At 41.0% G+C, this 26,893-nt stretch overlaps 1 protein-coding gene across 1 annotated transcript in view; it reads left to right on the forward strand.

The window, feature by feature from the left end:
- The window catches only part of LOC308512379 (centriole and centriolar satellite protein OFD1-like), a gene marked incomplete at both ends in the record, with an annotated part of 92,725 nt that overhangs the window by 32,743 nt on the left and 33,089 nt on the right, over window positions 1–26,893 (forward strand). Inside the window, 8 exon segments of the mRNA XM_081082147.1 lie at window positions 463–652; window positions 2,080–2,210; window positions 2,738–2,833; window positions 7,778–7,893; window positions 9,361–9,473; window positions 10,470–10,583; window positions 18,121–18,272; window positions 18,928–19,080. Coding sequence (XP_080938273.1) covers window positions 463–652; window positions 2,080–2,210; window positions 2,738–2,833; window positions 7,778–7,893; window positions 9,361–9,473; window positions 10,470–10,583; window positions 18,121–18,272; window positions 18,928–19,080 — 1,065 coding nt within the window.

Here is a 26,893-nt window from a genome sequence, read left to right on the forward strand (position 1 = left end):
GGATATATCCTGCACATAAAATGTATTTTTGCAGCTGTAATGATCTATTTATTTGAGAACATTGTAGACTTTTGTATGTAAACATGAAATGTATAAAAAAAGGAAAGCACCACAGCATGTTTGTGATAGCTCAGCTTTTCATTTTTATAAACATTGCTGCAGTCTGTGATTGCTATTGGGACCTTAGTTGTATCTGGAAAATGGGCAACAAACTTAATCTGAAGCACTTGCTTTGTAGGCCAGGGTTCTTCTGCATAAGTATAAGGTTGGATGAACTTCCCCCGCCCCTTCTAGGGCAAAGATGAGCTTCCATGTTGGAATCAGGTTCTTCTTACTGCAGAGAATGAGTCCTCTGTCCAGTGACCTTACTTACTATGACACCCAGTTTATAGCAGCCTGCCAGTTTTTGCATAAGAAGTACTGCAGTAACTGTTCAAATGCAAGTTTTTTTTTCAATTCCAGCTTGAACTCGAATCTCTCAAGGCCCAGTTCTTGGCAATAACCAAGCAAAACCACCTGCTGAATGAAGAGATGAAAGAGATGAGTGGCTATTCGCTTCTAAAAGAAGAGAAATTAGAGCTTCAGGCTCAAAATAAATTACTTAAACAACAACTGGAAGAGAGCAGAAATGAAAACTTGCATCTTTTTAACCGTATGTCTTTTTCCTGATTTGCATGTCTTTGTAATTCATATTAGCTTAATATTATGAAACTATGCTTTGTATCTGTAAGGAAGGCCTCAATCAGGAAAATTTTTATAAAATTTAGATTCTCAATTTGAAGTTACTTCCTTTTTTTTGCTTGCTATTACTATAGTATATTATTAGTGTCACTAAGAACTATCTTTAAACTACAAATCTGCCTTCTTGGTTGTACAAATCTCCCCTCACTTTCTGCTGCTCAGATTTGGCCATTGAGAAGGAGGAATGAGAGTGAGGTTGAGGTTATTATTCCCTCTCCACCATTGCATCCTCACCCCCACTGTATATATTGGCTGTGGGCTGGCCCTGTGCCTCTCAGCAAGGCAAGATCCAGTGCTTACAGGATGACCTCTCACCATTGCTCTGTGCCTGTGCCAGATCTTTCTCTCCCAATTCTGGGAATTCTTCCCTCCCTGATGGTTTAGGCCAAGTGTGGAGACTGTCCTGCCCACAGGCTATAGAAGACCCATAAAATCTTTTGATCTGGCCCTGCCAAGGCATTAGGGGTGAGTTAATTAAATGTTTGACCAAATATAGGAGGCTAATTAAGTTGATAATTTTGTATGACCTGCAAATGATGTTATAAATATCCATGTCAAAACCGGTTTGGCTCAGTGGATGGAGCGTCGGCCTGCAGACTGAAGGGTCCCAGGTTCGATTCTGGTCAAGGGCATGTGCCTGGGTTGCGGGCACATCCCCAATGGGGGATGTGCAGGAGGCAGCTGATCGATGTTTCTCTCTCATCGATGTTTCTGGCTCTCTATCTCTCTCCCTTCCCCTCTGTAAAAAATCAATAAAATATATTTAAAAATAAATAACTAACTAAAAATAAATATCCCAATGGCCCTTGGCAGAAGAAAGTTTCCCCACTCCTACTTTGGGCCCACGGAGTTAACAGCATGGCCCCATTACTAGCCCAGAGAACTATACCACCCTTAGTGGCTAACCTACATGAATCACCCTTTAGTGGTTCTTCAGTGACTGAAATGGTGGAACTCCATCTGATGTCTGCTTGAACCCTGAGTGTTGCTGACTGGTGCACAGATCAGATTAGACCTAGGGGTACTTAACAGGTTTTGATGGAGAACTCCTTTTATGCCTCCTGTGTGTGATAGAGGAAAGAGGTGGGCTTTCAGGTTAGTTAAAGGATTTGAAAGAATTTCTTTCATTTGCATTAGAAAAGAGTAGTGAAGTTTGCCTCTGCATGCATTAAACTCTTCTGAAATTTGTGCTCTTAGTCCATTCCATAGAATTAATATGGTATTAACTACATGTGTACAAAGAAAAGAAAGAACAATTTAAAATATCTTTAGCTGCTTTTGCTAAGTGAGATGGGAAAACTTACTGTTGATAATCACCAGGCTTTTTTACCTTCTTAGTTATAGCTCAACCACCTCCTGAACTGGTAAATTTGCAGAAACAGTTGAAGGAAGCAAGAGCTGCTTTCGTGTTAGGGCATAAGAAGTTTGAAACTCACAAGGAGGCTCTGCAGAGACAGCTGCAAAGTGAAGTGAGTACTGATCTTTATTTGGTCAGGTGTTAGTCTGATCCACTGTGTACACATGTAAGCCTTGTGTGTGTCACACCAGTGTAAATCAGATTGGTTTTAACATCAAAAATTATCCCCCCACTATTCTAAGGTAACCTTCTCACCTGAGAAATTCTTGGGTGATGATATAACTATATTTATAACAGTAATAAAATCCCAAGGAAAGCGCACTCATAAACAAAAATTGTCCCAGTCTCGATTGTGCCCTCTAGTAATGTCTCTTGATTCTTGCCCTGTGACTTAGAATTGTTGACACTCTGGTGTCTGCCTCATACCTTATAGAACTGTTGTTAGAGATGAGTGCAAATGGAGGTGGCAAACTTGTTTGTGTGCTCTATTGTTTTCTAGGGACCTGTGGACTACATGCATGAAGCTGCTCAGAATGGGCAAAATGGAAAAGAGAATAAGCCCTATAAAAGACTTGTTCCTTTTGAAGTGAACTGGGATTTCTTTTACATTGATTTCTTCCCTTCTTTAAATCTTTTCAGATTGAGCATTCTGCAAAGCTGAAGGCCCAGATATTAAATTATGATGCTTTTGTAAGGAGGTTAACTATGCAGGTGGCTGATTTAAAATTGCAACTGAAGCAGATTGAGACAGGTTAGAGAGATTTTTAACTTACAAATGTGTATGTGTAAAACTTCCAGTATATATGGAAATGTAATGATCATTACTTAAGTTTCAGTAATTCTCATAGTAGGGGAAAAGCCATAGAAATATGTCATCTTAGAAGTAAAAACTCTGTCCATTTCTGGAATACCAACCAGTCAGTCATCAGCTAACGTGACTTGCTTTTATAGGTTCCTTTGGCTTGGAAGAGCCTTGTACCCCAAATAAGAAATGTGTAATGGCACAGAGGTTCCCAAATTCATGGACCTTGGTTTTTCTTTTATATTTGTTACCTTGATAATAAGATCAATCTGACCCTTCAGGGTTTTTACGTGTTCCTTGAGAGATGAGTAAAATATGTGAGAAGCAGGGTGACTTATGTCACTCTAGAGGCCTGGTGCATAAATTTGTGCATGGGTGGGGTCCCTCAGTGTGGCCTGTGGGGATTGTGCTGAAACTGGCAGTCCAGCGCCACCTGCTGCTACTGCCTACCACTCTCGCTCATCCTGATCCTGCTGCACCTGCCGCAGGCTCATGCCCAGTCAGTCCTGATCAGGAGAAGCTCCTCTGCTGCAGTGGCGCTTGCCTGCATCTGGCGCCTGTCCCAAAGGGTATGGGATGGAGGGGCGGTGGGGGGAGAACGCAATCTGCCCTTTGGGCAGGTGGTGGGATGCCCTTGCCTGCCCAGGATCCAGATCTGTCCCTGACGTTCGCAGGGATTGTCAAGATTTCTTCCTTGCAGAGTGTCTAGGGAGGGGAAGCAGCTGCGGTGCCTGAGGCCAACTTTCAGGAGGCTAGTGGCCCTGTGCTGGTGGTACTGGTCTGTTGGTGCCTGGCCTGTTCTCTAGAGATTGGACCTGCAGGACTACTGAGGGAGTGAGTGGCTACTGCTGCTGGCTGGTGGGCCTCCAGGAACAGGTCAGTCAGCAGAGCGGCACTCCCCCTGTGGGAGCGCACTCACCACCAGGGGGCAGCTCCTGCGTTGAGTGTCTGCCCCCTGGTATCAGTACATGTCAGAGTGACTGGTGGACCTGTCATTCAGTTGCTTTAGATAGAGGTTAGTATATATCACATTGATTATATACAGTGTTTATGTTTTTGCACCTCAATTTTGAAGTTACTGATTAACCTTGGTTGGACACATTTAACTTCTTTGTGATAACCATTATAATAACCTGGTTATTAACAGGGAAGGAGTAAAAGGAAGATTAGGTAATAGAGACATGCCATTTATACAGCTTTGCCAGGGAATTGCAGTTAATAGTCTCCAAGTTTATTACCTAAAGATCACTGTGGGAAGGCACTAGACAATGGACCCATGCCCAGTGAGGTCTGCATGACGTGTGATGTTGCTTATCTGTTAGTCTGTCACACCAGGGAATAAGTCAGTAGCCAGAAATAGGCATGCCACTGCAAGTACAGGAATATTTAATTTTTAAGCTCCTGAACAAAGAAGCCCCTCTCTCTCGCTGCTCACCTCAGATTCCCAGCTTATGGTGTTCTTACCTCCCTCTACTCACCCTGTGACCCACAGCCATGTAGACTTCACACAGTGTACTGATGTACTAAATGTAGCCTGACACTAAATCATGCCCTGCTCCACCATGGAATGGACACTCTGGATACTGGCCCTACTCTTTGATTCTGCTGGAGCCCCGTCTGCACTCTTTTCAGGACTAGGCTAAGGGACAGTGAACCCTGCAGACCAGAAAATATAATTACACACCAATAAAATACATTCATTCTCCCATGGGAGTCTTAGAAAAGTCTTTTTCTAAAGATACTGCAAGAGCCACCCACTACCACTAAAGTCGGAAAAATTTGACCCAGTGATTTCTCCAGCTACAGTTGGACCTCAGTTTCCTCATTTGCAATGGGGATATGAATATCTACTTTGCCATGGTGAAGAAGGCAAAATGAGATGGCTCTCAGTTGAGTGCCTGCAACACATCAGATACTCAGAAGGATTACTGCTATCATGTTACTGCATGTTTGCCCTGAGGATGCATACTGCCTGCCTCTTCTTCATAACAGGTGTACTGAAGCTGAGATACAAAGCTCAAAAAGAAAGTTTCTGTGTGTTAGCAGTTGAACTGGTTTCCACATTTCCTGGCCTGGAGCCTTCCTCAGTTCCTATTTGTACTCACTCCTCCTCAGTTCCTTTTCCCATCTTCCACACTAGTTTCATTTTTATCTCTTGACTCCTTCCCTGTTCCTTATTTTCTCTCACGCCTATTTGCTAAACTGCCCACAGCTGAAATCACAGTGATCTCGAAAGATGAATAGTTTGAGGATGGAACCTTTTCAAACACATGCATTGCCCTGGAGGCATTGCTGGAGAGTAGCGGCCACAAGACTGGCTATGCATGTTCAGGTTTTGCTTAGGGAGTCCCAGCATCTGTACACCTCCCTACCTGTATATCCTAGCCTTAGCTCCCCAGGTGTAATGTGGGAGGAGCAGAGTTGTTAGTCTTGTTGTGGCTGCAGGTCCTCATACCCTTATCTGAAAACTAGAGGCCTGATGCATGAAATTTGTGCACTCACCTTCGGTGGCTCGCCTCGGACCTCGCAGCTGTGGCTTTGGAAGGTTGTCCAGAAGGATGTCTGGAAGGTCATTCGGCTGTCCGGTCTAATTAGCACATTATGTTTTTATTATCGACTAGAGGCCTGGTGCACAAAATTCCTGCAGTCAGGCGGAAGGGGCCCCCCAGCCTGGCCTGTGCCCTCTCAGTTCTGGAGCCCCACGATAGATCGCCCCAAAGATGTAGGCTCCTGGATGAATTGCCCCAAAGAGGTAGGCTGGAGTAGGGTCCCTGCCTGCAGGCATGTAAAGCCTCGGGACCCCCAGTGCTAGAAGCTAAGACCAGCAGGTCATAATAAATGCGAGAAGTTCACCAGAAGGCTGATGGGCTTCGATATTCAGCAGGGCTGAAAATCTGCAAATTATTACCTGCTGCTAGAGGAAAGGCCAAAAGCAGTTCCCCTAACCTGATAATTTTTTCCTGTTTATCAAACCTGACCTTTGATATGCGTGTTTATTTTGCTAAAGGGAAAAATGTGTAATTAAAAAGCCATGGGTCCAGAAATTCGGCAAGCCACTCCACTAGAGAGCTGGTTTCCGCCTGGCTTTCCCCCATGCCTTCCAAATTTATACTTCTTGTCCAGTGTATCCATTTATGTGTCAGCCCCTTCTCCAAATTCCTGAACCCTTGATGCAAAAAGACTGCGGCACCCCAGGCCACGCCATGTGAAGCTAGCTGCCAGGCCCCACCTCCGTGCACACAGCATCAAGTCTGCGCCCACCTGTGCACGCAGCCTCCTGATGATGGATGTGATGGGCATGAGGGCATTGCGGCGTGAGGGCTTAACAACCACATAAACTTGTATTAGCATAGATAGATTGGGCCCTATAGTGGTTTTGCCACAGCCCTGGGAGTTCTGGGGCAGCATCCTTTAGTGAACCATGTTTGCAGTCAAATATTTGACTATCCATGCTGGGTAGAATAAATAAAGGTAATGAATGGATTTGCATCAGTTCAGGTAAAGTTTATCAACAGTGAATTCAGGTCTGCTTAGGCTTTGTTACCAAATTTATGAATATGATTGTGGATCGTGGGTTGTGAAATAATATCATGCATTAAGAAGGAAGGCCTAGCTCTGGCTAATTTTATTCAGTGGTTAGAGCAATGGCTTGCAGACCAAAAGATGGTGGGTTCCATTCCTGTCAACCACATATACCTCAGTTGTGGGTTTTCTCACCATCTTTGGTTGGGGGTGCATGTGGGAGGCCAAGTTGAGGTGTCTCTCACATCAGTGTTTCTCTTCTCTCTCCCTATTCCTCTACTCTTCCCTTTCACTCTTCAATGGAAAATACATCTTTAAATGAGGACTAAAAAAAAAAGGCCTAAAAACAAGGTCTATGAAGTTATAACTGGTACATAAAGCTCTCAAAAAAATGCTAATAAATAAGAATTGGCTTCAGAAATTGTTTAGTGTGCATATTTGTTCTTATTAATACCTCTCTCTTCATTTAAAAAAAATATCAAGCATATTTGAATTTTTTTTCCTGCTCATTGGTCACATTATTTTCATTTAGCCCCCAGCCCTAGAAAATGAAGTGTACTGCAAGCCAAAGCCATCTCTGTTTCATCATTCTGCCAGCAGATTTATGGTGTCTCCTACTGGTGAAACAAGCAGGGATTTCTTGAAAAAAACCATCTCAAACAGGAAAAGCTGATGGGAGAGACAGTTACACCAAGGATCATAAATCATCCAAATACAAGCACAGTTGTTTGCTCCCACAATTCTGATCTTTAGTTTGTAATCATACCAAGGCAAGAATGAAAGAGCTAGAGCAAGAGATTGATTGCTTAGAAAAAGCTTTCTTTGGTATTCTGTTGCTAGAAGCCCACTAGCATCTAAGAGTCTGCCTCCACTCATTTAGGTAAGCTTCTGCAGAAAGGGTTTCAGGACTTTCATGGTCCTTTTATCTGAGTACGAGTGAGTGAGCTGTAGAGAGCAAGAAGGAGGAGAAGTCTATGCTTGCTGTACCTGGGAAATCTTTAGCCTGAGTAGCTTCATCCTCACTGCACCTATGGTTGCCTGCTTACCAGAGACTTCTCCCCTGTGACATAACATTGTGGGAGGCAACGGGTTAGAGCAAGTTCAGCATTTTGCTTGACATGCAGACGTGTTCAGAGAATGGTAATCAATGGCTTTTCCCTTACTGCTGATTAGTTTTATTATTAATGCTGAATCCTTAATAATGTGGGTCAGTTATACATCATACTCAACTATTTGCAAGGATAGTAGAATTTCTTTTCAAATTAAACTCCTTAGGAACCATGTTGCTGTTTTCACTGTGTAATTTGTAATACTCTTGTCCTGATACCTTTTGCCCTTTAGGTCTGGACCAATCCCAGTCCTTTGCTTTTCCCAGTCCTTGTCCTGAAAGAATGCTTCCGCCTTCAGCAACTGAATCTAGGCACAGCCTTTCCATCCATTCACTCTCAAGCCTTCTGGAGCAGAAAGCCAAGTAAGTTCCACATTCTGATTGGCCCAGCCAAGTCTGGTTAGCTGAATGGCCCTGACTTTGCGTTGTTTTAAAGTGACGCTCAAGACCATGTGGAGTGTAGAATCAGATTGTAAGATGATGTGTAATCTTCAAGAATCATCTGAATTATTTGGGGAAAATTCCTTTTAGCAAATAATTAATTTTTCCTTGTTTGCTAAACCTGATGTGTACACAGTGCACTATGGTAGCAGTAAGCATTTTCATAGTTCTATGAATAGACTTGGTTTATAGAAATAAAAAAGCAACATACAAAATCTACAAAAGCAAATTCAGTTTATTTTTAAACTTGAAGTAGTTTCACACATTTTAATTTTAAAGTCCTTCAAAAAAAATAAGTCAGTTAAAAAATATTTGGGCATTTAGTCCAAACAAAAGTCTAATTTGTCTATTGAGATAAATACTGAATTGGTAGTGGGTTGTAGGGTCTGATTGCTGAAGTAGAATGGCGTATGTAGAAGTTGGGTGGCGGGTCACCCAGGCTGGGATTGAGGCGCATAGGAGACTCCTGTCTGTGCTTGATCCATATGGACGGCACTCTGACTCCTTAGTTCTGGGCTCCAGGCTGGACATCTGTCTGCATATTTTGATTCACTCCCAGTGTACAGAGTTGAAAACTGCCACATGTGTCCATCATGGTCCTAATGCGTGTAATGTGCATTTATTTATATTGCTTTCTCATGATAAAGCCAAGAGGAGAAACAGCACACCCATGTGGGAGTTAGGGCACTTGGATGCACATGGGGCTTGTAGTTTTGCATCTTCAGCTGACTCATACTGATGCTGTGCAGAATTTGTTCTTTTCAAAAACGTTTTGTGGTTCTTGAAAATATAAAAGCATTGAGAGTGCCACATTATTTCTTGTCAGCAATATAATTAATACCTGCCTCACAGTGTAAGGTGGTTCTGCAGAGTGCCCAAGCTAATGTCTTGATTACTTGGAATGATGCCAGTTGCATGGAGCGTGCCCAGTGCAGGACAGCTTTCATTTTCACAGAGCACAGTTCATTCTCTAGAGCAGCGGTTCTCAACCTGTGGGTCGAGACCCCTTGGGGGTCAAATGACCCTTTCACAGGGGTCGCCTAAGACCATCGGAAAACATATATATAATTACATATTGTTTTTGTGATTAATCACTATGCTTTAATTATGTTCAATTTGTAACAATGAAAATACATCCTGCATATCAGATATTTACATGACGATTCTCAACAGTAGCAAAATTACAGTTATGAAGTAGCAACGAAAATAATTTTATGGTTGGGGGTCACCACAACATGAGGAACTGGATTAAAGGGTCGCGGCATTAGGAAGGTTGAGAACCACCGCTCTAGAGCCTTTTCCAGAGTCACAAAGGCTTTTCATAGCCCTGTGCTCTTGGTTTTACCTTATTACAACTTCACACTCATGAATTTTATTCTTTGAACCCAGTCTTTATCAAAGACAAACTGAAGTTCAAGACAGACATAAATTTTCAAATGTGGATGAACTATCTTTTGAGGATAATGAGGAATTTGGATCATCTTTTGAACATAAGTTTAAATGTAAGTACCAGTTTTTAACAGTTGAAAATGTAGAAAGCTAAGTCTTGGTGAAATATATCCATTGTTAAATCAAAGGCCTTAAAAATTACAACATTTGTATTTTGTGATAAAAACATGGATACAGATGTATTACCTTTTTTATATCACAGATTTTGATGGGTCTATTTGAGTGTTACTTTTTTTTAATTTTCAAGATAACCAATAATTTCAAAGTTGGAGCTAAGCTCACAAGTGAACCCTTAACTTAATTTACCAAGTTTGGGATTGCCTCAGATTAAAATACCTGATTCTTAATTTTTTTTTCTTTTTATGGAATATGAAGATGCTAAGTTATTTAAGTTATACAGATTCTGATGACTGCATCAGATGTAGAAACCTCATTCTTAGTGAATGAATGGAGGTGGAAGTATATTAGCTTCCTTATCTGAAAACTGGAGGCCTGGCTCTGGCTCTGCCTTAGATTGTTCTCTGGGAGCATACTGCTTAAGTATAAAATTAGGATATAGAAGTCAGTCAGCTCTAAGGTTCTCTCTAGCCTAGGAAATCTTTATATTTGCATATAATCTGTAGTTTTGCATTGTGAGCTTCATTGTCAAATCTGAAAGTACTCTACTTTGAACAGTTAAATGAAAGAGCTTAGTAAAATTGGTAAATTCTTTGCAACTAACTTTTTAACAATTTTGTTAAGGCTTTACTATCTAAATGGAGTTAATATAATTATCAGCAAGTCAGGTGAATTCTGTCACTTTCCTGTTGGGTTATAAATCTAGTTTTGGAAACAAATCTAATTCTTTTAAGTGTAATAACACTTTGAGAAGCAAATAGATTGTCAAGTGGTATGCTGAAAGTCTTAGGATTAATTCTGTAGGAAAAGATCTGGCTTGGTTGCTTTGGCTGAGACTTGAGCGCAGCCAAAGTTACCCCCATACTGCCCTGCCTTCTTTTGCTGTTGTTAAGGACTCCTGGGACACTCATTTGTACCTATTATAGATGCAGCAGACATGCCGATACAGTTTAAAGTGAATGGCCTCCATCCTGCTGGTGACATGCCTCTCTTGGGAACTGCCTTGGGTGCTCCTCCTGCAAGACCTATCTCCTCTCATTACCCAAGTAAGTTTTCCTTGGTTGTAACTACAGATAGTATGATAGCTACTAAATTCCAGCCTGTTCCTAGTGAGTTATTTCATTTATTGAGGGAGGACCTTTATAAGCATAAATTATTCAAAGTCTTAGAGTTGAGTATTGCCATTGTTAATACATTTCTGAAATAAATTTGAACATGTAAAGAGGAGAAAATTAAAGGAGTTGCTTCTCATTAATCTTCCCCAACAGTGGCTTTTTTAAAAAAAAATCTTTATTGTTGAAACTATTACAGAAGTCCCCTTCTTTCCCCCATTGACCTCTTCCAGCCTGCTCCTGGCACACGCCCGCCCCCCCACCCCCACCCCACACACACAGGCCCTCACCATCCCATTATTTGTGTTCACTCATTATGCATATATGCATACAAGTTCAATGATTGAGCTCTTCCTACCCACCTCCCCTCCCCTGACTTCCCTCTGAGGTTTCACAGTCTGTTCCATGCTTTTATGTCTCTGGGTCTATTTTTGTTCATCAGTTTATTTTGTTCATTAGATTCTACACATGAGGGAGATCATGTGATACTTATCTTTCTTTGACTGGCTTACTTCACTTAGCATAATGTTCTCCAGGTCCATCCATGCTGTTGCAAATGGTAAGAGTTCTTTCTTTTTTACTGCCACACAGTATTCCATTGTGTAAGTGTACTATAGTTTTTTTTATCTACTCATCTGCTGATGAGCACTTAAGGCTCATTCCAAATCTCAGCTACTGTAAATTGTGCTGCTATGAACATAGGGGTGCATTTATTCTTTCTAATGAGTGCATTGGGTTTCTTAGAATATATTTCTAGAAGTGGGATCACTGGGTCAAATGGGAGTTCCATTTTGAATTTTTTGAGGAAACTATACTGTTTTCCACAGTAGCTACACCAGTCTGCATTCCCACCAGCAGTGTACTTTTCTCCACATCCTCGCCAACAGCTGTCATTTGATTTCTTGATGATAGCCACTCTGACAGGTGTGAGCTGGTACCTTATTGTTGTTTTGATTTGCATTTCCCAGATGATTAGTTACTTTGAGGATTTTTTCATATGTCTCTTGGCTTTCTGTATGTCCTCTTTGGAGAAGTGTCTATTTATGTCCTTTGCCCATTTTTTAATTGGACTGTTTACCTTGTTTTTGTTAAATTGTATGAGTTCTCTATATATTTTGGAAACTAACTCCTTATTGGATGTATCATTGGCAAATATGTTCTCCCATGCAGTAGACTCTCTTGTTATTTTCTTTTTAAAAAAATACTTTTATTGATTTTTTACAGAGAGGAAGGGAGAGGGATAGAGAGTTAGAAACATCGATGAGAGAGAAACACCAATCAGCTGCCTCCTGCACACCCCCCACTGGGGATGTGCCTGTAACCAAGGTACATGCCCTTGACCAGAATCGAACCTAGGACCCTTCAGTCCACATGTCAACGCTCTATCCACTGAGCCAAACCAGTCAGGGCTCTTGTTATTTTCTTGATGGTTTCTTTTGCTGTGCAGCTGCTTTTTATTTTGATGTAGCCCCATTTGTCTATTTCCTTCTTAGTTTCCTTTGCCCTAGGCATTGTATCCATAAACATGTTGCTGTGTAAGATGGCTGAGATTTTGGTGCCCGTGATTTCTTCTAGGATTTTTATGGTTTCCCAACTTAAATTTAAGTCTTTTATCCATTTTGAGTTTATTTTGTGTATGGTATAAGTTGGTCTTATTTCATGTTTTTGCATATATCTGTCTAATTATCCCAAAACCATTTCTTGAAGAGACTGCCTCTGCTCCATTGTATGCTCTTGCCTCCTTTGTCAAATACTAGTTTAGTATAGTGGTGTGGGTCAATTTCTGGGTTCTTAGTTCTGTTCCATTGCTCTGTATGCGATACTTGTACCAGTACCAGGCTATTTTGATTACAGTGGCTTTCTAGTATAACTTGATATCTAGTATTGTTATTCCTCCAACTTTTCTCTTTCTCAAGCTTGCTGCAGCTTTTGAGGTCTTTATTGGTATAATTTTTAGAGTATTTTTCTAAGTCTGTGAAATATGCCATTGGTATTTTAATAGGTATGCATTGAACCTAAAGATTGCTTTGGGTAGTATGGACATTTTGATGGTATTTATTTCTGCCAATCTATGAACATGGTATATTCTTCCTCTAGTTTATATCTTCTTCTACCTCTTTTTTCAATGTGCTATGGTTTTCTGAGTATAGGTATTTTACCGCTTTGGTTAAGTTTATTCATAAGTCTCAATTTTTTGTTGTTGTTGCAGTGCTAATTGGGATTGTTCTTTTATTTCTCTTTCTGAGCGTTCAATATTGGTATATAAAAATGCCATAGTTTACTGGGTGTTAATTTTATATCCTGTTATGTTGCATCCCTGTCTTCCTATTCTTAGGGAAAATGGTTTTAGTTTTTAGCCATTGAGTATGATATTGGCTGTAGGTTTGTAATATATGGCTTTTTAATATGTTGAGATATGATCTATTTCTACTTTACTGAAAGTTTTTATCAAAAAAGGGTGTTGGATTTTGTCATGCTTTTTCTGCATTGATTGAAATGATCATGTGATTTTTGAGTGTTGCAGTCTGTTAATGTGATATATCACATTTATTGATTTGTGGATATTGTACCAGCCTTGCATTCCTAGAATAAATGCCATTTGGTCATGATGTATGGTCTTTTTAATGTATTGCTGGATCTCATTTGCTAAAATTATGTTGAAGATTTTAGGGTCTGTATTCATCGGAGATAATTCTCTTTCTTTGTAGTGGCTTTATCTGGATTTGGGATTAGGGTAATGCTGTCCTCATAGAAAGTGTTCCTTTCCCTTGGATATTTGGAATAGTTGAGGAGATTAGGTATTAGTTTTTCTTTGAATGTTTGATAAAACTTCCCTATGAAGCCATCTGGACCAGGACTTCTGTTTGCTGGAAGTTATCTAATTACTGCTTCAATTCCATCAGTACTTACTGGCTTATTCAGGTTTTCTGATTTTTCCTGATTGAGTTTTGGAAGATTGTATTTTTCTTATTTGTCCATAGTCTGACAAAGCAGTTACCTTTTTGCTTAAGACAGTTCTTCAGAAACTATTCCATTTTGGGAAATCATAGTATAAAATTGAAATGGCGGTTAATACCCATATACATCTTCAATGTGATTGTAGTATGTTAATAATTCTTTGTTTCCTTCATGTCTTTAAAAAAAAAATAAGGACAGAAGAACCTTTATATTTCAGTTTTCAGAAGAGCTGATGACATTGGAGGAAAACTCGTCATCAAACTTGTCTGGCCCACTTTCTCTTTCTTCTTACTGTCTCTAATTTACACACTTCCCTCCCCTGTGTGGAATCAGGGAGGAAAGCTCTAGGGGGAGATTAGAGCTTTGTCTCATACTCCAGCCAGATCTTTTTCTCCTTGAACTAAAGAGTTTAAGCCTCAAGCTTGAAAGGAGATTTCTTAAGTAAAACCACCTCTTGTTTTTCCAGTGTTTGGATGGGACTATCATGTTCAACGCCTCTTGTAAGTAGTTTCTTGGTTCAAGTCAGCATACTCAGGGAGATGAGGAATTGCCAAAGGAAACAAGACTTTGAAAGGATTGTTCTCACTGATTCCAGGGTACACCATCCTGTAAAGCACTCATTCAGCGAGACTTCATTGAGAACCTTCACTTCATATATGAAAACTCTATCACCCAATATCACCTCATTGATTTAATTGTGAAAAAAGAAAAACAAACACCTCCTGTGTGCTGGGTGCTGGGCATACTGCAGTGGGACAACCCAAGCCCTTTCTTCATGGAGCTTCTAGTGGGAAAGTCAGCAGTCAGCTAGCCATCACCAAGACCTCTGATGGGATAGATACTGAGTAGGGGCAGTGGCCACCCAAGAGTGGCTGTGATAGGTTGTTTCGCAGAGACCTGGGTGAGTAGGAAATAAAAATAATACAATAAAGGAAACCAACTGAGTTCATAGGTGTTCTATCTCAGAGATAGAATGAAAATTATAACAATGGCTTTTAAAATTATTCTTAAGTAATGTTTACATTGATCATTGAAAAATTCTCTTATAATCATCATTTCCCCTCTTCGTTTGGATACAAAGGGAAGTGAAAAAATCCAAAACTTGATATCTTTGAGATGTCCAGTGGAAATACTAATTAGGTAGCTACAAAGTACAGTCATGCACCATTTAATAGCAGGTATATATTCTAAGAAATGTGTCCTTCGGGAATTCATTGTTGTGTGAACATCAGAGTGCACTTTTGTAAATCTAGGTGGTACAGCCTCCTGTACATCCAGGTAGCCTATTGCCCCTCCGGTGCAAGCACATACAGCATGTTACTGTACAAAACAAGATTAAATCAAGCACAGGAGAAAATGACGCCATCGAGAGATGTAATAAACATGAGGTATATGAAGTTGCTGCCCATATAACATGGGATGCTGTTTCACAGCACACTTTTCTTTATCATTAGAAAAAAAAAAAAAACCACTATAAAACAGTGATTAAAAGGGTAGTGTAGTAAATACATAAACCAGTGACATGGTCCTTTATTATATTTATTAAGTATTAGGTACTAGACGTAGTTGTATGTGCTGTACTTTTATATGACTGGCAGCACAGTGGGTTGGTTTACATTAGCATCTCCATAGACACGGGAGTAATGCATTGTATTACATTACCATGTGGTGATAGCCACACCACTTAGACAGTAGTGATTTTTCAGCTCCATTATAATCTTACCAGAGGCCTGGTGCATGATTTTGGGGGGTCCCTTGGCCTGGCTGGTGAACAGGGCCATCTTGTCCACTCCTGATCGGGGCCTACTGGCAGGGGTGGGGTCGCGGGAGCAACCATGGGAAGTTGTCTGGTCATGGGAGCTTGGCTGTGGGAGCACACTGACCACCAGGGAGCAGATTCTGCCTTGAGCATCTGCCCTCTGGTGGTCAGTGCACATCATAGCTACCGGCCAGTCTTAACCGTTGCTTGGACTTTTATATAGAGAGAAGATGGGACCACTGTCATATATGTGGTCTGTTGAACGAAATGTTGTTATGCAATGCACAGCAAAGATATAGTCCTTTTTTCTTCTTTATTGTTTAAAGTCAGCAACCAAACAGCATTTCTATTTTGAGATTGCTATTCCATGTGATAAAGTGATGGCATTTAGGTCTGCAAGCAAGAAGAAGATTGCATTTCTGCCTGTGAAAATGATCAACTGCCTCCTCTGGTATTTGAATTTCATGACCAGGAGTATGAGTCCGAAATGACTGTGTTGTTTCTGTCCTGTTAGCAAAAACCTTCAAAATCCTTTGGTGAACCTATGAATTTGTCTCTTAGCATTGCTGGGGGGAAAGTGTAGCCTACAAAAGTTTAGGCTCTTCCAGAGCCAGAGGAGAAAGGCAAGCATAGCCATCTGTGGGATTGACATTGAGTTAAACCTGTGACAGGTGAGGACTTTTGCTTTGAGCTACAGGGAATAGACAAATAAAGCCTGGAACAATAGATGTAGAACAAACAGATTCATGTGGTTGTGAGAAGGCAGGTACAAAATACTGTGTAAATGTGGTGGTGGAGAGGTGTCACTTTAGGAATACTGTTTTTCTTAGTGGCTGTATCTTGTATTCCTTAGCCAGAAGTGTGCTAAGGTTCCTTCTTATCCACAACCTCACCAGCACTTATTGTATGACTTATTAATGGTTGCTATTCTGGCTGGTTTGCAGTGGCACCTCATTGTCATTTTAATTTGCATCTCTCTAATAATTAGTGACATTGAGCCTATCTTCATGTCTCTTGCCATTTGTATGTTGTCTTTGGAGAAGTATCTATTTAGATTTTCTGTCCACATTTAATGGGGTTGTTTTTCTTTTGGTGGGTTATCGGAGTACTTTATGTGTTTTGGAAATTAACCCCTTACCATATGTATTATTGGCAAATATGTGCTCCAATACAGTGGATTCCCTTTTCATTTTGATGCTGATTTTTTTTTGCTTTGCAGAAGTTTTTTTAGTTCAATGTAGTCTCATTTGTTCCTGTTTCTCAAGAATGTTGAGGCTAGGGGACCCTACCCCCCTCCCTATGTGGGAGTCTGTTCTGTGGTACTCTTTCCCCCTCCCTACTTTGGAGTCTGTACTTGTTCTTTAACAAATCTCCGCCTTTGCTATACCGAAAAACAAAAAACAAACACAAAAACAAAAACGAATGTTGTGGCTATTTTGGGGTCTTTTTCAGTGTTCTGTATCTCATTTGAATGTTCAGAACATTCAAATTTATATGCAAATATAAATTTTTTGCATATTTCTAGATCTGTGAAATATGCACTTGGCATTTTAATAGTGATTGCATTGAACCTAAGGATTGCTTTGGATAGTAGGCACATTTTAATGATATTAATTCTACCAGTCCATGAACATGGTATATTCTTCTGTTCGTTTATCTCTTTTTTCAGGGTCCTGGGCGCTTGCTCAGTGGTGGGGTTGTGTGGGAGAGGTGGGAGGAAGTGAGTATTAGGTTAGGGAGAGATTGAAAGCAAAGCACAGAGCAAGGGAGGCACAAATATACCCAGGTAGCATGAGTCTGCTGCTGGAGGTGCAGTGTTCCCAGTGCAGAAGTAGTGTACTATTTCAGGTCAGTCCGGAAAGAAGGTGTGGACACCACCAGAGCAGAGACAGCAACAGAAATCCAGGTCTTCTTTTCAGGAAATGAAGGGTGCTGCTGATGGTGGTTGCTTGAAGGCAGAGAGACTGATGTCAGGGTGAGAACATTGATTAGGTTATTTCAGCTCAGCTGTCCAGGTAAAAGGTGAGAGGTAGTCTTATTGCAGTATCTGGGGGAGTTAGAGCCTGTAAGCCCTGGTGGATGAGTGAATGTAGTGTAGAAAGGCATGATAAAAAGGGACAGGAATGATAACTTCAGGTCTGAAGCTGATGCTGTGGGATTTCCAAGTGTTGATGGTAGGGAACTGGCCAGAAATGCGGATGAGACTCGGGGAGAGATCTGTGCTAGAGAAAAAGATGTGAGAATGATCAGGGCAGAGGTAATAGCTAAAACTCCAGGAAGGGATCGGCCCAGGGCAAGTGGGAAATGTTGGTAAGATGACTAGGGGGGGTTCAGGGGCGGGGTGCTGGTTTTGTACTAATTTTGTACTGTTCTGGGCGGGAGAGGCTCGATTGCTTTTGTGGGAATTAGGGGAAGAGTTATACAACTGCTGTATAAATACAGACTAATGTTTAAGTTAGAATCCTAAATAGAGAGTTACAACTGAGGATAGAGGCAGAAATGCAAGGCTTGCGAAGGGCAGAGTACAGAAGAAGGGGTGAGGAAGATAAGGAAATGTGTTGTGGCAGGAGGACAGTTGAAGTTGTTCATGGCAAGGGTGACTTGTTTTCATCTAAGTAAAGTAAAAGGCAGATGCTGTGCCAGGTGTGGGGCTGGAGGCTGCGAGACCATGAAGATGGATCAGCAGGCCAACACAATCAACTGAGAGTTGAGCTGTCTCCCTGGGCCTCTGCTCTTTATTTTCTGTCTCTTTAGGTGCAGATGAGAAAGAAGTTAGAGAAGAGAGTGAAGAAGAAAGAATATGGAACCTGCTGAAAGAACAGAAGCTGAGAGAAGAAAGAAGGCAGAATGAAGAGAAAGCTTTGGAAAGAGAACGGAGAAAACTAGAAAAACTGGATCGAGAAAAGGTATAATAAGCATAGCTCAGTTCTCCATGCTAGTAGGTAACTTTTAAAAAGCTTGCTGCAGGCATCCCAATCCTCTCCTGTGCTTAAGCCCACTGAAAAGGGCTGTACATGGGCATAATAGGAGTCTCATAGGAAAAGGGAGCTTTGCAAGTCTGTGAGCATGCATTCTCATGTTCCTGAAAACACACTCGGAAAGGAGATGGACTCTGCTTTGCTGTAGAACTTCCCTGTGTAAGGGGTTTCAAGGTCAGCTGGCTAGGACCAGAAGAAACTGGGGGAGGTGGCTGCCAATCTGGTGGCTTCCTCAGGCTGCCCTGCCCTCCTCCCTCCTCACTGTCTTTGACTTTCTATGTCCTGATTCTGGTCCCAGGCAGATGGATTACCCTGCTACTTCTCATGCCTGCTGGACCTTACGTAGATTAATCTTCTGTATCATGTTCCTTGAATTCCTGGCTCATTTGATCTGGAACACAGACACTTTAGGCACAGTAATTCCTATTCTTCATTACATGATATATTTGTGCCACTTTGATAGTAGCAACGAATGAAACAGTTTTCTGTCATGCACATGTCACATAAAGAAACAGAGTTATAGTACTATGTGTTTTTAAAATGTATATGTGTATCTCCTATTTTGCTGGTCATCTATTTACAGCAGATTATTGAAGAGTCTTTCAAGACGGAAATGGAGAAAGAATTAGAAGTGAGTGCTCAGGAAATGAAAGACAAATCTGTTTGTGGTGAATATGCTTTAAAGAAATACATGCATATCACCCAAAAGGACCAAGACCTGAAGAAGGTGGATAAGGTACTGATGCTATGGACCAGTGGTCTGTATGTGAGGATGTGAGGGCTTCTGTGGTTTGTTAGAAAACCTTGGGACAGGAGTTGGAGACAAAAGGTAACAGCAGAGGAAATCCAAAATTCAAATGGAGCCTCAAGTCGTATGTATATTACACTTCTGACAAAATGTTATCTCCTTTGCTTGGGCCAAAGAGTGAACAGATCTTGATTGGTAAGGTTTGTAAAATTGGAGCTATCTCATTATTTTCAGAACAAGAATGAAAGTGCTATCAATGAAAAACAAATGGATTGGTACTATCTGAGACATGAATTCTATATAATAAAATCCTAATATGCAAATGGTTGAACTGCAGAATGACCAGTCATTATGATGGGCACTGACCACCAGGGACAGATGCTCAATACAGAAGCTGCATCCTGGTGATCAGTGCGCTCCCATAGGGCTCATGGCTGGCGAGCGCAGCGGTGGTGGTGGGAGCCTCTCCCACCTCTGTAGCATCGCGAAGGGATCAGTGGGACATCCCCCGAGGGCTCCCAGAATGTGAGAGGGTTCTGGCCGGGCTGAGGGGCCCCCTGAGTGCACGAATTTCATGCACTGGGCCTCTAATATATTACATAAGTCTAGAATACTATGGCTATTGAGAATGCGCACAGGACAGTTAGAGTGCTTGCTAAATTTCACATCTAAAAGTCAACGTTTTGGACTCAAATTATATTTAGGCAGTCCTCGGGTTACGTTGAACTCGATGTATGTTGTTTTGCGGTTACATCACTATCTCCCATTTACAGTGTTAATAAAAAAAAGTTCCGTCATTTCGACATATGTACATATGTGCTTTGTTTTTTATTATCTGCCACAAGTAAAGGTCAGGAATTGTTATCTTGCTTTAATTTTTTTTTTTTTTTTTTACTCTTTCACTTCATTACTGCTGTGTATGTGCTCCATGTGAGTGATGTAGGTGATTCTATAGGTGGGTTCCGACTTAACGGGGAAAATCGCGTTATGTCGCGATATAACCCGAGGACCTACTGTATATTTCAAAAAGTTTTCAGCCCAACCAGCATGGCTCAGTGATTGAGTGTTGACCTATGAGTCAGAAGGTCACAGTTTGATTCCTGGTCTGGACACATAACCCAGGTTGCTGGCTCGATCCCCAGTGAGGGACGTACAGGAGGCAGCCAATCAATGATTCTCATTGTTGATGTTTCTATCTCTCCCTCTCCATTCCTCTCTGATATTTTATTTTATTTTATTTTTTATTTTAGTATTTTTTATTGTTTTATTGCTTAAAGTATTATAAAGAGTATTACATATGTCTCCTTTTTTTCCCGCCCTTGACAATCCCCTGGCCTCGCTTACCCCCAGTGTCTTATGTCCATTGGTTATGCTTATATGCATGCATACAAATCCTTCAGTTGATCTCTTGTCACCCCTCTCCAGCCACCCAGCCCTCCCCGGCTTTCCCGCTGTAGTTTGACAGTTTGTTTGAGGCAGCTCTGCCTCTGTATCTATTTTTGATCATAAGTTTATAATGGTCTTTATTATCCATAAATGAGTGAGATCATGTGGTATTTTTCCTTCATTGACCGGCTTATTTCACTTAGCATAATGCTCTCCAGTTCCATCCATTCTGTTGCAAATGGTAAGAGTTTCTTCTTTTTTACAGCAGCATAGTATTCCATCGTGTAGATGTACCACAGTTTTTTAACCCATTCATCTACTGATGGGCACTTAGGCTGTTTCCAGATCTTACCTATGGTGAATTGTGCTGCTATGAACATAGGAGTGCATATATCCTTTCTGATTGGTGTTTCTGGTTTCTTGGGATATATTCCTAGAAGTGGGATCACAGGGTCAAATGGGAGTTCCATTTGTAGTTTTTTGAGAAACTCCATACTGTCTTCCATAGTGGCTGCCCCAGTCTGCATTCTCACCAGCAGTGCACGAGTGTTCCTTTTTCTCCACATCCACTCCAGCACTTGTGTTTTGTGGATTTGTTGATGATAGCCATTCTGACAGGTGTGAGATGGTACCTCATTGTTGTTTTGATTGGCATCACTCGGATGATTTCAGTGACTTTGAGCATGTTTTCATATGTCTCTTGGCTTTCTGAATGTCCTCTTTTGAAAGGTGTCTATTTAGGTCCTTTGCCAATTTTTTGATTGGATTATCTCCCTTTTATTAAGTTGTATGAGTTCCCTAGTTGGAGATTAAAAACTTATCGGTGATAACATTGGCAAATATGTTCTCCCATGCAGTGGGTTTTCTTGTTGTTTTGTTGATAGTTTCTTTGCTGTGCAGAAGCTTTTTATTTTGATGTAGTCCCATTTGTTTATTTTCTGTTTAGTTTCCAATGCCATAGGAACTGTATCGGTGAAGAAATTGCTTTGGCATATGTCTGAGATTTTGTTGCCTTTGGATTCTTCTAATATTCTAATGGTTTCTGGTCGTATATTTAAGTCCTTTATCCATGTTGAGTTTATTTTTGTGTGTGGTGTAAGTTGGCGGTCTAGTTTCATTTTCTTGCATGTATCTGCCCAATTGTCCCAACACCATTTATTGAAGGGACTATCTGGACTCCATTGTATGTTCTTGCCTCCTTTGTCAAATATTAATTGAGAATATTGGTTCGGGCCCATTTCTGGGCTGTCTGTCCTATTCCATTGATCTATATGTCTGTTCTTGTGCCAGTACCAGGCAGTTTTGAGAACAGTGGCTTTGTAATACAACTTGATACCTGGTATTGAGATCCCACCTACATTGTTCTTTCTCAGGATCGCTGCAGCTATTTGGGGTCTTTTTTTATTCCAGATGAATTTTTTGAGAGTTCGTTCTAGGTCTGTGAAATATGCCATTGGTATTTTAATGGAAAGTGCCTTGAATTTATACATTTCTTTGGGTATTATGGACATTTTAATGATGTTGATTCTACCAATCCAAGAACATGAATATTTTCTGAATAGAGGTCTTTTACCTCTTTAGTTAAGTTTATTTCTAGGTAGCTTAGTATTTTTTGGTGCGATGGTAAATGGGATTGCTTTTTAAGTCTCTCTTTCGGTAAGTTCACTATTGGTGCATAGAAATGCCATAGACTTCTTGGCAGTAATTTTGTATCCTGCTACATTGCCAGATTCATTTATTAAGTCTAATAGTTTTTTGATGGAGTATTTAGGTTTTTTTATGTATAATATCATATCATCTGCAAATAAAGACAGTTTTACTTCTTCTTTTCCAATTTGGATGCCTTTTATTTCTTCTTCTTCTTGTCTAATTGCAGTGGCTAATACTTCCAGTACACTGTCAAACAGGAGTGGTGAGAGTGGGCATCCCGGTCTTGTTCCTGTTCTTAGGGGAAATGGTTTTAGTTTTTGCCCATTGAGTATGCTGTTGGCTGTGGGTTTGTCATATATGGCTTCTATTATGTTGAGGTATGATCCTTCTATTCCTACCTTGCTGAGAGGTTTTATCAAAAATGGGTGTTGAATTTTGTCAAATGCTTTTTCTGTATCAGTTGATATGACTGTGTGTTTTTTTTCTTTCAATTTGTTTATGTGGTATATCATGTTTATTGATTTGCGGATATTGTACCATCCTTGCATCCCTGGGATAAATCCTACTTGTTCATGGTGTATGATCTCTCTTGTGTACTGCTGGATCTGATTTGCCAAGATTTTGTTGAGGATTTTGGCATCTATGTTCATGAGGGATATTGGCCTGTAATTCTCTTTCATTGTGTTGTCTTTACCTGGTTTTGGAATTAGGGTGATGCTGGCTTCATAAAATGAGCTTGGAAGTGTTCCTTCCTCTTTAATTTTTTGTAGTAGTCTGAGGAGGATAGGTTTTAGTTCTTCCTTGAATGTTTGGTAAAACTCCCCTGTGAAGCCGTGTGGTCCTGGGCTTTTGTTTGCTGGAAGCTTTTTGATGACTCTTCAATTTCTTCCATAGTTATTGGCCTGTTGAGATTTTTAGATTCTTCCTGATTGAGTTTTGGAATGTTGTATGTTTCTAGGAATATGTCCTTTTCCTCCAGGTTGTCTAGTTTGTTGGAGTGGAGTTGTCCATAGTATTTTTTAACAATCATTTGTATTTCTCTGGGGTCTGTTGTTATTTCGCCATTATCATTTCTGATTTTGTTTATTTGGGTCCTCTCTCTTTATTTCTTGGTGAGCCTGACTAGAGGTTCAACAATCTTGTTTATCCTTTCAAAGAACAAGCTCTTGGTTTCATTGATTTTCTGTATTGTTTTTTTTTTTTTTTTGTCTCTATGTCATGTATTTCTGCTCTAATCTTTATTATCTCCTTCCTTTTGCTCCTTCTGGGCTTTCCTTGTTGCTCTCTTTCTTATTCTTTGAGAGGTAGTTTTAGATGATTTTCTACCATTTTTTCTTGTTTGTTGAGATAGACCTGTAGAGCTATAAAGTTCCCTCTCAGGACTGCTTTCATTGTGTGCCATAGGTTTTGGATTGTTGTGTTTTCATTGTCAGTAGTTTCCAGGATGTTTTTAATTTCTTCTTTGATCTCATTGGTAACCCAATCAGTATTTAATAACATGCTATTCAGCTCCTAAGTGTTTTTATTTCTAAGTGTTTGAAAATGTTGAGTTGTTTTTATTCTAGTTTATTTCTAGTATTATGCCCTTGTGGTCTGAGGAAATGCTTGGTATGATTTCAATCTTCTTGAATTTGGGGAGACTTTGTTTGTGACCCAGTATGTGGTCTGTTTTTGAATATGTCCGATGAGCACTTGAGAAGAACGTATATTCCGTGGCTTTGGGGTGAAATGTTCTGAAGATGTCAATTAAGTCCATCTGATCTAGTGAGTCATTTAGGATTGCTGTTTCTTTACCATTTTATTTATTTATTTATTTATTTATTTTTGTCTAGAGGATTTATCCAGTGATGTCAGTGGTGTATTAAAGTCCCCTACTATGATTGTATTGTTGTCAGTCTCTCCCTTGATATCTTCCAGGAGTTTTTTTTTATGTATTTGGGTGCTTCTGTATTGAGTGCATATATGTTTATCAGGGTTAAATCCTCTGTATATTCAATCCTTTAGTATTATGAAGTGGCCTCCCTTATCTCTTATTATGGCCTTCACTTTGAGGTCTATTTTGTCAGATATAAGTATTGCTACCCCAGCTATATTTTCATTTCCAGTTGCCTGAAAGATATTTTTCCATCCCTTCACTTTCAGTCTGTGTGAGTCCCTGATTCTGAGGTCAGTCTCTTGTGGACAGCAAATGTATGGGTCATGGTTTTTTTTTGTTTGTTTGTTTTGTTGTTTTTTTTATCCATTCAGCCACTCGATGTCTTTTGGTTGGAGCATTTAGTCCATTTACCTTTGAAGTTATTATTGAAAGGTACTTGTTTGTAGCCATTTCTATTTTTTCTGTGTGTTTTCTTTCTGAGCTTTTTATTTCTTCTTTTTACACTGATCCCTTTAGCATTTCTTGCATTGCTGGCTTGGTATTGATAAATTCCCTTAGCCTTATTTTGTCTGTGAAGCTTCTTATTTCCCCTTCAATTTTGAATGATAGTCTTGCTGGATAGTGTATTCTTGGATTCATTGCTTTGCTTTGCATCACTGTGTAAATTTCCGTCCATTCTTTTCTGGCCTGATGTGTTTAGTTGAGAAATCATATGATAATCTAATGGGAGATCCCTTGTATGTAATTTTCCGTCTCTCTCTTGCAGCCTTTAAGATTCTCTCTTTGTCCTGAACATTTGCCATGGTAATTATGATGTGTGTTGATGTGGGTCTTTTAAGGTCACCTTGTTTGGGACTCTCTGTGCTTGTGTGACTCTTTTTTCTTCCCCACCTCAGGGAAGTTTTCTGATATTAGTTCTTCAAATAGGTTTTCTAAGTCTTGTTCCTCTTTCTGTTGTTCTGGCACCCCTATTATTCGCATGTTGTTTCGTTTCATGTTGTTCCATAGCTCCCTTAGGCTCTCCTCCTGTCTTTTAATTTTTTTTCGCCAATTGCAATTCAGTTTGGGAGTTTTGCTTCCCTGTCTTCTAATTCGCTAATTTGGTCCTCCGCTTCTCCTAGTCTACTGTTGAAACTTTCAATGGTGTTTTTTATTGCAGCTATATCACTCTTCATTTCTTCTTGGTTCTTACATAATTTATTGATTTTTTTTATCTGTTTCTTCTTGCTTCTTGCATAAGTTGTTGAGTTTTTCCTTCATCCGGTTTATGCACTCTAGGACCCTTAATCTGAATTCTTTTTCCGTCATGCATGCCTCGGTTTCACTTTGCTGCTTTTCTGGCGAGTCCTCCTTCTCTTTCTTTCGGGGGTTTCTTTGTGTACCCATGTTTGATCTCACCGACATATCTAGATGTTGAGTCATTCAGCGACTGCTCCTTGGGTGGCAGTGGCTCCTCGGGCTGTGGTTGCTCCTCTGGCGGTTATTGTAGCAGCTGCTCCTCAGTTGGCAGCAGCTCCTCTGGTGGGTGCTGTTCACAGTTGTGGTGGCTCCTCTGGCTGGTGGGGGGAGGCTTCACACACAGAATCTGTTCCTGAGACAGAGGATGTGCTGATCACGAAGCTGCTGTTCCTTGGTTGGGGCTGGCTACGCACGCAGCTGCTACTCCTTGACCTGGGGCGGACTGCTCACGTGGCTGCTGAACCTTGATTGGGGGCTGGCTGCATGCTGCTGTTGTTCCTCTGTGGTGGGCTGCTTGTGGGGCTACTGCTCCTAGTATCGGCTGCTGCTCATCAGACAGGTGCAGGCTGTTGTGGCTCTGCTCCTCCGGTGCATGCTGTGTAGAGCTGCCACTCACCAGATGTGGCCGGTCTGCTCATGTGGTTGCTGTTTCTTGGACCGGGTTCGGCTGCCGCTGCTCCTCGAATGGGGCCAGGCCACTTGCAGAACTGCTGCTCCTCGGATGGGCACACAGCTGCTGTTCCTTGGATTGGGCAGGCTGCTTGTGCGGCTGCTGCTGCTTGGACAAGGGCAAGATGCTTGTTCAGCTGCTGCTCCTCGGACAGGTCAGACTGCTCATGTGGTTGCTGCTCTTCGGATGGGGAAGCGGGCTGCTCACACAGCTGCTGCTCCTTGGATAGGGGCAGGCCACATGAGGCTGCCTCTCTTTGGCTCGACGCAGGCTGCTCACGGGGCTAATGCTCCCTGGACAAGAGTGCACCGCTCACATGTCTTTTGCTCACGTGGTTGAAAAAATAATGTGTACAGAAGTAGGAAATAAAGGAACAAACAACAAAAAAAGGAGAACAAAGAAAGAAGAAAGAATAAAAGCAACAAACAAAAAAAGGGGGGGGAACAAAAAAGAAAAACAAAAGCTAACAAAATAATAAATAAAATTGAAAAATTGAAATGTCATTCCTTTGGCTGGGTTAAGATCCCAGTTTTCTGGAATGTCTGTGATCTTCTGATATTTTCAAAATCATTTTTTTAAGAGTTTCAGAGAAATCAAAATCTACACTAATAAAAGAGAAAAATGGTAATTGGCGTACGGCACTACCCTTTTCATTGGGTAATCAGGGCTATATGCAAATTAACTGCCAACTGAGATGGCAGTTAACTGCCAACAAGATGGCGGCTGACCCCTAACTGCTCACCTGCCTGCCTGCCTGATTGCCCCCAACTGCCCCCTCTGCCAGCCTAGTCACCCCCAACTACCCTCTGTGCCAGTGTGCTTGCCCCCAACTTCCTGCCCTGCCAGCCTGCTCGCTCTCAACTTCCCCCTCTGCGGGCCTGCTTGTCCCCAACTTCCCTCCCCACTAGCATGCTTGCCCCCAACTGTGCCCCTGCTGGTCTGCTCACTCCAAACTGCATTCCCCCTCCCCCCGCACTGTC

Source organism: Myotis nattereri (genome assembly GCF_964212035.1).
Source record: "Myotis nattereri genome assembly, chromosome: Y".
Classification (NCBI taxonomy): Eukaryota; Metazoa; Chordata; class Mammalia; order Chiroptera; family Vespertilionidae; genus Myotis; species Myotis nattereri.